Source organism: Rhea americana, unplaced genomic scaffold (genome assembly GCF_003343005.1).
Source record: "Rhea americana isolate MKP2758 unplaced genomic scaffold, rheAme1 scaffold_80, whole genome shotgun sequence".
NCBI lineage: Eukaryota > Metazoa > Chordata > Aves > Rheiformes > Rheidae > Rhea > Rhea americana.
Window position 1 is genome coordinate 2410012 of NW_028186979.1, and position 13572 is coordinate 2423583.

The 13572-nt window shown below is 43.0% G+C and overlaps 1 protein-coding gene across 1 annotated transcript; it reads left to right on the forward strand.

Annotated features, from left to right (window-relative positions):
* Nucleotides 1-6298: 6298 nt before the first annotated feature.
* RSAD2 (radical S-adenosyl methionine domain containing 2) lies at nucleotides 6299-11291 on the forward strand. The gene is made up of 6 exons (XM_085322909.1): nucleotides 6299-6653; nucleotides 6779-6940; nucleotides 7375-7604; nucleotides 8881-9030; nucleotides 10377-10409; nucleotides 10984-11291. Exons 1-6 carry the CDS (start codon nucleotides 6299-6301, stop codon nucleotides 11146-11148), a joined length of 1095 nt encoding a protein of 364 aa, XP_085179035.1. The 3' UTR covers nucleotides 11149-11291.
* The last annotated feature ends 2281 nt before the right edge of the window (nucleotides 11292-13572 follow it).

Consider the following 13572-nt stretch of genomic DNA (forward strand, 5'->3'; position numbering starts at 1 on the left):
GCGGGGAGCGGGGAACGTGCCTGGAGCAGCGTCAGCGCGGCCGAGCCCCCAGGGGTTGGAAATGATTCTGCTGGTGAGGAATAAAAGCAGCAAATACGGTTGTAGCCGTGGGATTTGGTCTAGCCCCAACGGAAACGTCCACAACCGAAGTCAGAAGCACAGCGAGACTCAGCTGCTTCGGACCGGCCCAGAGAGACCATAAGCCAAATCGAATTGATTTGCTGTTTTACTGTGCCCAAGTAGCACGTGCTGCCAGGGCGCATTGGTAACTTAACCCCACGCTTGTGCTATTCCCTGCCTTGACAATGAGACTTAAACGATTTTAGAAGTAAAGTGAATGGTCTTTTACAAGCCTGCAGTGTTTTCCTAGCTTTATGATGGCTTTAGGTACAGACTAATGTCCTTTGACATGGATTTGGAGGCAGGAACCAGAAGCAATGCAAATAGCTGTAATAGTTACTTAGTTTCATGACAGCTGCTGTGGATGATATTGTCCAAAATGTGCATTTTGAGTTTTTAAAATRTATAATCTGAGGCATAAGAGAATGTGCACCTCTGCAGACTTCTGCTTTGCTCTCACAATTGTTAGAAAGCTACCACTTAGAGATAAGCCTGCATAAGCTTCTGATGCATCTTCTGAAGGAGTATATTCTACAAGAGAACATATCTTCTGACAAGAGTTCAGCAGTAACTTGATGTCCTCCTCTGGTCAGCTTCAAGGATATTGCACAAATATTTTTTGTTTGACAGGTCTGCAGGGAGAATGGAGCAACTGGTAAGCAGTGACAGGATAGTAGAGATCAGCTATATCAGTTGGAAGTTGCCAGTGCTAAGGACACCAGTGGAAGGCTGAGACAGAGCAAGAACTGGGAATATAGCCATGAAGGCCATTCAAATACAGGCTCAGTAGCAGGTACTAAACCTAGGTTTTTCAAGGCAAAAATCAATTCCTCATATCAGAACTCTTGCATTGTTTCACCTCGTTCATAAACACACAGCGACGGGCCCTGGTAYGGATGGCAGAAAATGTGGTCAGACATGGTTTGTTATGTAATAAGCCAATTAATATTAATTTTTAGAACACAAGAAAATGCACTACTGCCTCAGATAAATGCCCATCTAGCCCAATATTTTGTCTCCAACATTGACAGGACATGCTGTGCATAAGCTAACTTATTTGTGGTCTCTTGCCACAGTCCTTGAGCTTCTTCAGCATCCACAGTCATTGGATTAGGAATGTTCACCTATTCCTTTTGCACCTATTAATGAATCTGTTGTCCATAAATCTGTCTAAAGCCCTTTTTGACTCTGTGACACGGTCTACCTCCACAAATCTCTGTGCTCTCAAATTCCAGCTGTGTGCACAGGCTGTGTAGAAAGATTTTTTTTAAATCCATTTCAAACTCATATCCTACCAGTTTCAATAAATAAATTCCCCCTTCTAATAATATTGCAGGCTTGGTGAATAATAGTGCCACATTCAGCTTATTTATCACATTTGTTATTTTGTAAATAGTGCTCAGATGTCCCCCTCAGCTTCATCATGTGGGAAATGAAGAGCCCCAATCCCTTGTTAGGCAGCTGCTCCATTCACTTCATCATTTTTTCTTACATGCATTACCTTATACTGAATCTCATCTGCCACTTATTTGTTTATTCAGTTTTGTGAGGTCCAATAGTTCTGTAGCCAAGTTTCACTTGAGAAAACTGTTTCTGTTCCTCGCTGAGCTACCTAGGTCATTGCCTCTCTGGTTTTCCAGCTTCCTGATACCACAGTTACCTTTCCCCTCCCTGCTGAATAAATGGAAAGGTTTCACTTTCATTTCCTCTTTTCTCTGTCCACCACAAACCCCATATCGTTGTTTTGATCTAGTCCTGCATGCAAGTTGCTGATGCTTCATTATTTATCATATGCTTGTGATATAATTTGTAAGATGCCTATGGTATCCACCCTACTGCCTAATTTCTTAAAAGTGTAAGATTTTAGGTCCTTCCTATTACATTATATGCAAACAGGTAAAAATATAGGTAACCACATCTGCTTTCTGTCTCCAAGATGGATCTTTGTCTGTATTTAAGGTCAGTATAGAAAGTATGAATCTATTTTAAAATAAATATATGCTAAGCACTTTTTAATTTCTTCGCAAGGAGTATTATCATGTTCTGTAGAATGTGAAAGGAAATTTTGAAGAGCAGATGTGTTAGTTATGTAAAAAAACCACTATTCTGCTGTAACCATCTTTGAGGACCTATTTTGCTTATATGTAGCCATAGGGAAGAAATAGTCACAACAAGAAGCAGTATGACCGCTCGACCACTCTGTGATCCACACAAAGTGGAAAAGACAAAAAAAATAATGCAAAAGTAAGTCAGCCTGTAGCTTTAAGTATATGTAAGTGCACAGTCTTGTAGTGTAGATAAACAGCTGTCTGAGACACACAGCAGGAAATGAGAAAAATTACTTAAGCTGAAGGCCTACGAGTACATAAAATACATAAGAATGGGAAATAGCTGTTTTCATGTGGAATAAAATTTAAGGATAGTGAWGAAAATGATGTGAGGATAAGATTATAAGACCATGAAAGTTACAATGTTAGATGAAAGATCCACCTATTGTGTCTGTGATGATGGCTGCTGCCAGATGTTTGTGGAACAGTACAGAAAGGACACAGATTAGAGATTGTCTTCTGGCATATTGTCCCAGATTCGAGGAGGCATGTCTTTAAATACTTYCTGAGCTGGAGCTCATGTGTACATCTTCCTGTATTAAGGCTCCATACGTGAGCTCAATTTGCCATACCTCCCCCAGCTTTTGCCCTCTGCAGATTCACCATGGAGCTGAGCAGGTGCAAGGAGAGCAACGCTGTCTGGCCTGTTCTTGTACTGCTGGCAGCTCCCGCTCTGTGGATGCTGTCGGTGGGGCAGTGAGTGTCGCTAGCCCCCTTGTACTCTCCGGGCTGCTCGCCACGCACCCAGCCCCCAGGGCTGCACCCTGTTCTGGCTGCAGCTGCAGTCACCTCTTGAGCAGCTCTGCACTGGGTTTAGGTCCACCTCCCACCATGGCATGCCAGCTTACAGCAAGTGTCACAACATAGCGCTGCGACCCATGCTTTTTTTCTTTTTCACATTTTCCTTCCTGTTTCTGGACTTCTTATCTCCACTAACAGGGGACAGTYCTACTTATCGAAATAGTAGCACTGCGGCTTCCCACATTGTGGCAGTTCTACCCTGATCATAGGCAGCCCCATCTCTTTGAGATGGAGAGGAGGCAGTCTGCAGCATCTTAATCTGTACGGTTTTGCTCTGGAGTACCTGGGTAAAGTCAGGGGAGTAAATTCTGGACAACATCCCTAGTTGCTGCAGCTGGTTTATCCCTGCTGCAGTGGTAGTCCACTCAGTGAGCCCATCATCGATGTCTGTGGCAGTCGTCTGAGTTAAGTGTGCTGCACCCAGCATCCACTCTGTTAGAGAGGGAGAAACTTTTCGGTTTTGCAGCTGCGGGGTGCAGATCGTTTTGTGCAGCCTGGGATCCTGGGACAGAGCCCTTTCCTCTAAACTGCTTCTGCCCTGTGGTCTTATCGCCTTAGCTGACACTCCAGTAAGACCTCCTGGGGCTGCTGCTTGAAACAGCCCTGCATATCAAGCTGCAGCTCTGATGCTTTAAAATCACGAGTAGTTGCCATCCCTTGCAAATTGGCTGCATTTGGTCCAGAAAGCTGCTACTCTGACACCAGCCAGGCAGCTGCCTCCCTCTCTATGTCTGACTCTGAGTTGTGGTGCTTGTTGGAGTCCCAGGCATTTCCATCCCAAGTTTACGGATCCCAATCCACTTTTCACATCAGTGCCACACGGCCACTCCCCCCATCGCCACAGGTGGTTTGCAATGCAGGTGGCTGAAACAGCACATCAGTGCTCCAGCTTCTTGGCTCAATCTGCAGTTGCTGTCACAACCTCCTGAGTCATTTGTGGAGCCTCCTTAGTGGCTTCAAGATCACTTTCCAATAGCCTAATTTGCTGGCGTTGTATCAACAGCACTTCTTCCAGGGTGCGGAGTGCAGACAGGAAGATCCACCCCAGATCCCATGCTGCCTTTCGCGCAACTAGCTCTGCTTTTCCCTACTGGAGCTTGTAAACTAGCTCCACAGTAACTCTGCGAAAACCCTTGGCCCAATCTCTAGTTCCAGACGTGCTGCAGGGGTGACCCATGCCTCCAGCATGCGAGCTACGGGTGCCCACCAACCCATAGTGGGCCACCAGGAATCTGGTTCACTCTCATCCTTTCACCCCCAAAGAGGCATCTCCACACCAGTATTCCACCAATTACGTCAAATGTGACCACAGGGCAGGCARGAGAAGACTGGATACTGACAGACAGACATTCAAGGTTCACAAGGGGTCAAGCAGGATGGGTTTAATTATTTGTTATCAYGACTTGTTCGTAAGGGCCCTTACGTCTACTTTTCTCAGCTGTGCTACCCATGGGCAGCTACTGCCCGGGAAGCAGCTAGTCCTTGTTGACAAAATGGAATATGCACACCTGGCCCTGATGGGAATTTGGTCAGTGTGTAGTTTCACACGCTGGGCCGGCCACCACATACTCTGYCAGTCACTSACTCCTCGCCGGATCTTCCGCAGGTGTTCTTTCTACAACTTGTATCTTATGTAACCTCAGAGGAACTGGAAGGACCCACAGGTCCACGGTAACAAGTTCAAATGATCTCTGCTGACAAGCTATGGACAATTTTGGAAGCCTTGGGAATGAAAATGTTTCCCATCATGGTGCAACAATACCTTTGCAAAACAGTAGTCGCAGAACTAGATAAAGGAAAAAGTCTTGCTTCCTGACCTACTGGTATGAATCAGTTCCAATAAGAAAGAGCTGACAGAGAAACTAAATATTGCTTGAATGGGAAAATTTGAATTAATTATTCATTAATCCAGCCCTTAGTAAGTCAGCAGACCAGCTCTAGGAAAATCAAGGAAATGTGATGGGAAATTAAGGATAGCAAATGACAGTACTATTTAATCTACCTGAAAGACTTTTTATTCACAAGCATTATTCCCCATTAAAAGTGGCAAATGGGATTAAGCTAATTCTCCTACTGCTTTTATTTTTTTTTCATTTCATTTTGGTTTTTTTTGTTTGTTTGTTTTTTTTTTWAGGAGGAAGAAGAATCTAACTTGATGCCAAGTCTGTCCTGCTACATTAGCATTTCTGGCAGGTAAATGGAAGTGAGCGAAGCACTAACTTAAACCTGCTAGTCATCCCACAGTTTGTAGATGTTCAGATTTGAGCAGGTTTGAGTATTCATACGGACCTGGCTCAGAATCTCAGCAGCATGGCAACATTGACATTGGCCAAGCAAGAACAAGGACAAAGCACTCCAGGGAGAAAGGCAGGGTGCGAGGTTGACAAGGCATGCAGTGCTGCAGATAGCAACTATTGCTGTAACACAAGCCTCGTGAGTCCTCTCTCGTTGTGCCACAAAGGACTCGAGGAATACAAGAACTGGGTACTTGGTCCCTCTTGGCACTGCCAGGATAGGCATTCATCTGCACCTGGCAATGTGCCACCTCAGGCAGCTGCCACATTTGCCAACTGTGCTTGAAGTGCTTTAGGCAGCCTTGGAGATGAAGAATTAAATATACTTTAAGCTTTTTTTTTTTTTTTTTTTTTTTTTTTTTTTTTTTTTTTTTTTTTTTTTNCCATTAACCTGCGGCAGTCATCTGCCTCCCTGGCCTGGAGAACTGTGCAGACCTCTTCAAACTTAAATAGCTAATGGGTATCCCTGAGAAGATGTGACATAATTATACAAGTTCAGCTTTCACTTCCTTTCACCCTCTCTAACTGAGAGGACTGGAGCCACTGAGACCACACCGACCCAGAGGGTGTGAACAAGCCCGGATGCCCCGCAGCAGGTGCCCGCACCCTTTCAACCCGGCCCTGGGGGTGCGCGGTTTCAGGGCGACGGGTGCCGCTCCACCCTGCGCGGCGGGCCGCGGCCGAGGAGCAGGGGCGCAGGGAGCCGGAGCACGCTGGGGGGGGTGGGGGGCGGGAGGATGCGGAGCCGAGTTTCCCTTCTGCGGAAAAGGAAAGCGAAACCGAGCGTTTCTCCGCGGCGCGGCACTGCGGGGCGGGCTGCCGCCGCCGCGCTCTTAAGCGCGGGGCGCTGCACACCCCGATGCAAGAGCCGAGCCAAGCCCGGCCGAGCCGAGCCGAGCCGAGCCAAGCCCGGCCGAGCCGAGCCAAACGAAGCCGAGCCAAACGAAGCCGAGCCAAACGAAGCCAAGCCGAGCCATGCAGCTGGCCGCGCTGGGCCGGCTGCCGCTGGCGCTGGCGCGGGTGGTGCTGGCGGCGCTGCGCGGGCGGCTGGGCGCGCTGTGCTGGAGCCTGGCGCCCTGGTCCCTGCCCCTGCCCCTGCCCCTGCTCAGCTGGCGGCGGGTCTCGGTCCCCGGCCCCCGCGCCGCCGCGGGGCCCCGGCCCCCGCGGGAGCAGGAGCGCGACGGGGCGGCCCCGACGCCCACCAGCGTCAACTACCACTTCACCCGCCAGTGCAACTACAAGTGCGGCTTCTGCTTCCACACGGCCAAGACCTCSTTCGTGCTGCCCCTGGAGGAGGCCAAGCGCGGGCTGGCGATGCTCAAGGCGGCGGGTGAGTGCGGCAGGACCTAGCGGCGTTACCGGGAGCTCTTAGCGCTGCCGCCGCCGCCGGGCGCCGGGTGGGTGCGCAGGCAGCGGGAGGTTCACGGCAGCCTCCTGTCTCTGGTCCCTTCCCAGGAATGGAGAAAATAAACTTATCGGGAGGAGAACCATTTCTTCACGACAGAGGCGAGTTTGTGGGCAAACTGGTCCAGTTTTGCAAGCAGGATTTGAAGCTACCAAGTGTCACCATAGTGAGCAATGGCAGCATGATTAGAGAGCGGTGGTTCAAGAAGTACGGTAAGGAAAAATGGACACGCACAGAAACACTGACTTGGTTTGGGAGCTTCCTCAGTGCAGCCCCATGGCAAGATTTTTTTTTTCTTTTGTGCAAGTGGGCAAATGGGAGATGGTTTGTTAGTGGGTCGCTTGCAATAAATGCCAAACAAAAATAAATATCAGTGAAATATTGTTAATTATATGTTGTGCACATGTGCAGTTTGTAGTAGTACCTCTTTGGTATAATAGTCTGATAAAATCAAAGTGTGTCCCTCATGCTGGTGGAGGACATGCTGAAGATGCTGATGCTGTGGCTTTTGTGGTTCGTACTATTCCACAGACCAGTATTTATGGGACGTTTTGTGACAGATCATAAGTAACTGAAAGTGGACACACTCTTGACAACCTTTGTCTGAAGATATGGATGTTAATTAACTTTTAAAACTTGTTTTCAGGTGAATATTTAGACATTTTGGCGATTTCTTGTGATAGTTTTGATGAGGAAGTCAATGTTTTAATTGGCCGTGGTCAAGGGAAGAAGAACCATGTGGAAAATCTGCATAAACTGAGACAGTGGTGCCGAGATTATGCTGTTGCTTTCAAAATAAATTCAGTCATCAACAGATTTAATGTTGAGGAAGATATGAATGAACAGATCAAGGCACTCAACCCTGTGCGCTGGAAGGTAAAGTAATACGTATTATAAGTTATCTTTTCCTCACCAACAGTGAAGTGAAATTCTGGAATTGTCTGAACATGTAACTACCTAAGTTGGCCTCCAGCTCCAACTTGGGGTGGTATAAGCAGAGTTGTTATTAATGTTACATGATGCTGAGGCAAGTTCTGTCTCTTTCTATACTTAAATGGATCCCAATATGCCAAGAATCTTTTCTATTGTGATATTTCCAGGGAATTACTATTTCAGGCTATATAGGTCTAGTTSTGTATGACACTGAAGATAAGATAGAAGGTCTTTAATGCAAATATGCCATAGTTTAGAAAGAATAAAGAAAAGTTAGTGTACAATGATACGTTAGAGTTAATATTAGCATTATATTAGTATACACTGCACCTTAATATTCTATTATAGAAAATATCCTAAGTATAATATATACTAACCACTAATACTCTATTAGAAATGTATTAATTACATTATGTTATTGGCTTGAGAGCAGGCAAAGATCATAGAATCATAGAATCAGTAAGGTTGGAAGGGACCTCTGGAGATCATCGAGTCCAACCTCCTCGCTCAGCAGGGTCACCTAGAGCATGTTAGACAGGGTTGCATCCAGGCGGCCTTGACTGTCTCCAGGGAAGGAGATATTCACACAACCTCTCTGGGCAACCTGTTCCAGTGCTCCGTCACTCATGTACCTTATAAACATGAGAGGACCTCTGGAATAATTTCTCAGCTGTTAGAACACACTGGAGTGATAGAACCCACATAACTCCTGTATACTGATATTATATTATTATAATTTAATAGAAACAAATAAGAATTTTATCAGCTTTGAATTGATATGCAAGCAATACTTTCCAGCTAGGGGAAAAAAATCACTATAGGTGAACTTTTGATCCCAGTAAAGGAACATAAGGAAGAGATTATATGCATTTTAACTTTTTATCAAGTTTCCTGTGCTACTTTCTTTCTGGGGTTGCAGACTGTGTTGGTGGCAATGACACCTTTTTGCCTGAAGKCTGTTCTGGATGTGTTTGAGGACTTTGTCTTTAGAAGGAAGCTGTTAAGTAGACAAGCTATTCCAGTTAATTTATGAAAAATAACTCTACACTGAGTTACAGTGTGTACTATTCACTTATCACAGTTTTTGTCATTATGGCTCTAATGACAGGAAAAAATAAAGACGGGTACTGAGGCAACTGAAAGCTGTAATAGTCATGGCAGTTTAATCCTCAAGGCAAGTAAAAACATCAACTCTTCATCAGGTGCTTTTTGTCCTCAGGTCTTCCAGTGCCTCCTCATCGAAGGGGAGAACAGTGGCAAGGATGCTCTGCGAGAAGCAGAGAAGTTTCTTATCAGTGATGATGACTTTGAACAATTCCTGGATCGCCACAAAGGTGTCTCCTGCTTAGTACCAGAGTCTAATCAGAAGGTAAAACTGAAACAGTTTTTTCATAGCTTTATTCTGGCAGACTGGAAGGATGGCTTAAGAACTAGAAGCTTTCATGATTATTAACACTTTCTCTGTTAACTTTGGCTAGAAGTACTAGAGTAGCACTCTTGGCAGAGGCTTTGTTGTGGAGAAAGGCAGTGCTCGTCCTGTCCTGGAAGGCTTTCTGTAGAGCASAAAGGCTTGGTCCCAGTTCCGTGGAAGCCAGGGGAATTCTGTCACAGTGTGGTGTGGCGACATGCTCGCTTACCTGGATGTGAAGGTATCAACACAGAAAGTGTAGAAACTGGGTTTTCTACAGTTGAGCTCTAAGCAATTAACCCCCCGGGAACTGAAGAGCTCGGCCCTGCCGGGACTCAAGCGTCTGATACGGCTGACTGTTAACACACAGTTTATACTCCAAGCACAGTTTCCTAGTAGAGATTCCTCGTGACATCCTCTAGCTGGTTCACATGCTGAGCTGCCATCTACCTTAGGTTAGCTCCAGTGAAGGACTTTAGTAACTACTGGTAGAACCCAGACCTTTTTGGTAGATGCCTACAAACTCTATATGTGGCATGAGTGGAGTTAGAGGGCTCACTGTTTAGAAAGCTTATGAACTGAGTGAGGAGACACTAAGTTTAACCAGTTAAATTTAAGACTGGTTAAGACTAAAGTCTTATTGGACAGTTAGATCTGTCCTCTTTCCTTCCTTTTCCTCTCCAGAGACTAAGACCCTCTGTTTACAGTTTACTTGTTTTAAGTAAAGTGAGCTCGAGGTATTCAGCAAGTCCTATTTAAAAAAAAAAAAAAAAAGTATGTATGTTTGATTCTTCTGTCCCATAGTGGAAGAGGTGTTGTTTCTAATTTCTGTCAAGATTCTGTGGGAGATGGACCCCAAAGAGGTCAAACAGATTTCCAGGCCTACAGAGCTGCAAATTCCAGCTACTCAGAGAATTATAGGGGTCAGGCAGGAGATGCCTAGTTAGCTGGGTGAACATAACTTATTTCAACTGTTGGCCGATATCCTGGTGCAGAGAAAAAGTGAGAGCTTTTTGAGCTGGGAGACTGCCACTAACATATTTGTTTGCTAGGGTTACAATGAAGTATCCCAGCATAAATAGCCACATCATTTATTTGGAAAATGACTTAATCATTCCAGTATGTTTAATAATAATAATAATAAAAAAAAGGTTGGACCCAAGCTCACTTAAATCAGAGGGAAGACATCAACTAGTTCAAAGATTTGGATTACACTTTGAAGGAATTCAAGTCTTGGCCTTCATTTTTCACTAGAATGGAGTTTTGGTTTGTCTATTAACTTAAGCTTCTCTTTTGATCTGTTACAGATGAGGGACTCATACCTCATTTTGGATGAATATGTAAGTCTTTATTTGATCCTTGATATTTGTCTGTTAATATACACCTATGTATACAACAGTGCTAACCACTGCTGTTTACTATGTGTTCTATAAAAGAATTTCAACCATGTGGTACAAGGACTAGATACTATTTCTTTCTGTCAAGCRTATTCAGATCTGGAATGTAGGTATGACCTAACGAGGGGTCCCCAGCCAGGCTGTATGCATGATCATTGCTTCGTGAGTCTAGAAGTGTATCTTACACATCTTTTACACAAGCCATTGCTGYTTTTTTTCTAATTGTTGTTATCTAAATGTTTGCTCTTCGGTTACATGTAAACTAAGTAGGCTCTTTGAAACTTAACTTTGAGGATAAAGTCTAAATTTTTAACCTTCAGTATTTTTGGTATGACTTTGGTCTTGCAAAGTTGTATCAGTATGAGCTTTTGAGTCTTCCAAAAGGCTRTGGTGAAACTGTTCATAGGCAGATAACTTACACACGCGTTTGTGGGATTGCAGTGCAAATTATTTAATTATGTTCAAAAATTAAGCTTTACAAACTGACTTTCTAAGGTCTTGTCTATGAATATTCTAGATGCGTTTTCTAAACTGCACAAATGGACGAAAAGAGCCTTCCAAATCTATCCTGGACGTTGGAGTAGAAGAAGCTATAAAATTCAGTGGATTTGATGAGAAGATGTTCCTAGAAAGAGGAGGAAAGTATGTGTGGAGTAAAGCAGACATGAAACTGGACTGGTAACTCTAACTGAGTTATGACAAGTGCATTTTATGAAGAAAATGTGTATATGTGTGTATATATGTGCCTGTATGTGTGTGTATATATATATATGTATATAATGCTTTTAACTGTATGTGCTATACGTACAGTTCAATGTTCAGCAAATCTGTAGGTGAATATTTGAATGTTTTTAGAATGTATATTATGTTGATATCTATTGTTTGGTTGAACATTATCAAGTACTAACAAAATTTTCATATAAATAGATTCTTGAAATCTGGTTACTAGTTTATTGTATGATGGATTGTAAAGKCAAACTGTTAAGATAATGCTACACAGGAAATAGTTTTAAGACAATAGAGAAGTGTGCATGCAAGAAAACCAAAAAAAAAAAAACAATTTCTAACTCACTATAAACAGCTGCAATGATTGATAAGCAAAAATTCCTATCACAAAACATTTTCTGTATAGCTCACATGGAAAGATATGTTGCAGTTCCTTGCTAGATAACAGAAGGACCAACTCTGAAAGCAGTCATGGGATAATAGAGGGTCAGAATCTAGTTATTATTGTCTCTAATAAAGAATAAATCAAAAAGGAAATCAAGATTAAAAATTGACAATTCTTAAACTTTTAATTGTAGAAATGTTGTTTTTCTCCTGCATACGCCACAAACAGTGTTGGCAAAAATGTTRGGGCATGTAATTTTCTGTAAAAAACAATGCTCTGATCATGATATTGCTCCTCAAAATATTAGAAATGCATTTGATCCAATGGTGAGCAACTTCTTATTTCACATCAACAATGATCTTTACTCTAACAAATATTTACAGTGCTAAAAATGTTTGCTTTTAATTCATAATGTCCTCCATTTTCCTTTCTCCAACAATCTTTATTTTTTGTTTATTTGTTTACTTTTCTCTCCTTTTATGTTCAATTCTGTTGAAGATTCCTGATGGAATGAATGAATCATATGGAACACACTTATCACTGCCTTCTATTGATTGCTAGGTCTGTGTTATTCCCATAATTTTTATTTTGCTAAACTGAGGAATTACAAATGACAAAGTTCATCACAAAGTTTGTGATGGCTGCCTTTGATTCAAAGAGCTTGCAGCATCAACCTAAAATACAGAAAAAGTTAAAACCCCCACAAAGGCAATAATTTAATATGCTGACCTCTTTCTTTTTTTTCCTCTCCCCTCCCCCGTAATTTTTATGGCTTTATAATTACATTTTTTTCAAATTTAATAAGTCACCCTCCCTGCAAAGCTGTATGTGAAGGCARTGGTGATAAGCTTTGCACAAAACAGAAGTGAGCTAGCATGCCTAGACTTTTTCACATTTGTAAATATAGCAGCAGCTGGTACCCAGCATGCACTAAATACACCATGTAAAGAAAATTACTCTTTTTTTCTGATAATGCTAGTTGATATTTTTCTTAGACTTTTCAGAGTGCTGTTTCCATTTTTACTGTCCTAACTTTAAATGTACAGACTTAATGGTGCTGTCATGTCTTTTAGAATTCTGCAATCCCTGTAATTTCTATACACTTACATTTCAGTATTTTTCCTTTCTTCTATTAGTATTAAAGACACTTAAAACGTGGCCCACACACATTAACCCCAGTGTCTTTTGGCAGCTATTTTACTGACCTCAGCTGGAGTTCTGCCTGAGGAGCAACTATGGGCAAAGCAAATCTATGTAATTGTGGTGCTTGACTTTCTCATTCCCATTGCTCAAATGCTGAACCTAGCATCTTCCTCAGCATATACACTGCATGGTAGAGAAGAGGCGTTTTTCTTTGCTGCTGGCTCAGTCCCAGCATGAGCACAGATTAGTGCATCAGTGTAGCACTAAATCTACCAGCTTGCTGCTTCTGCTGAAAATGCCAGCTGTATCACAGCACACAGATGTGAGGGGAACAAATTTCCATTCAGCTCCAGAAGCGCTGTGATTTTTTTGTTGTGGCATTTCTCTCTGTAAATGGTTGCTCTTTTGCTGCAAGAGATCCTCCATGGCTGAGGTTGAAGCTACAAGGTGAATAAAAGGGGGCTGAAAAAGTGAAATTGTTTGAATAGCATACAGACACTGAAGATTGCTTTATCAGATGGTTCAGTTCTTGTTTTTCCATGTTGGCTTTCAAAAGATTTTACACTTCCTCTTATTACCATACCTAATATAGGAAAAGTCTCTGCTCTGTGTGATAGTTTTTTTTCCAAAGGAAATACCAGTTGTGTGCATTGGAAATGAAGACTTTGGCTTAATTTTCAACATGGCTACAGCTTGATTAGCCTAGAAAGATTTTCTTTTGTAGTTCATAAACACAGTTTTTACTGGAAGAAAATGRATTTTAGGCTTTCTTTCTGCAGCTGTGTCCAACTTTCACATGGGACTAGAAAAATAATATTAAATTCAATAGGGCTACTCCCAGGCTGAGAGATT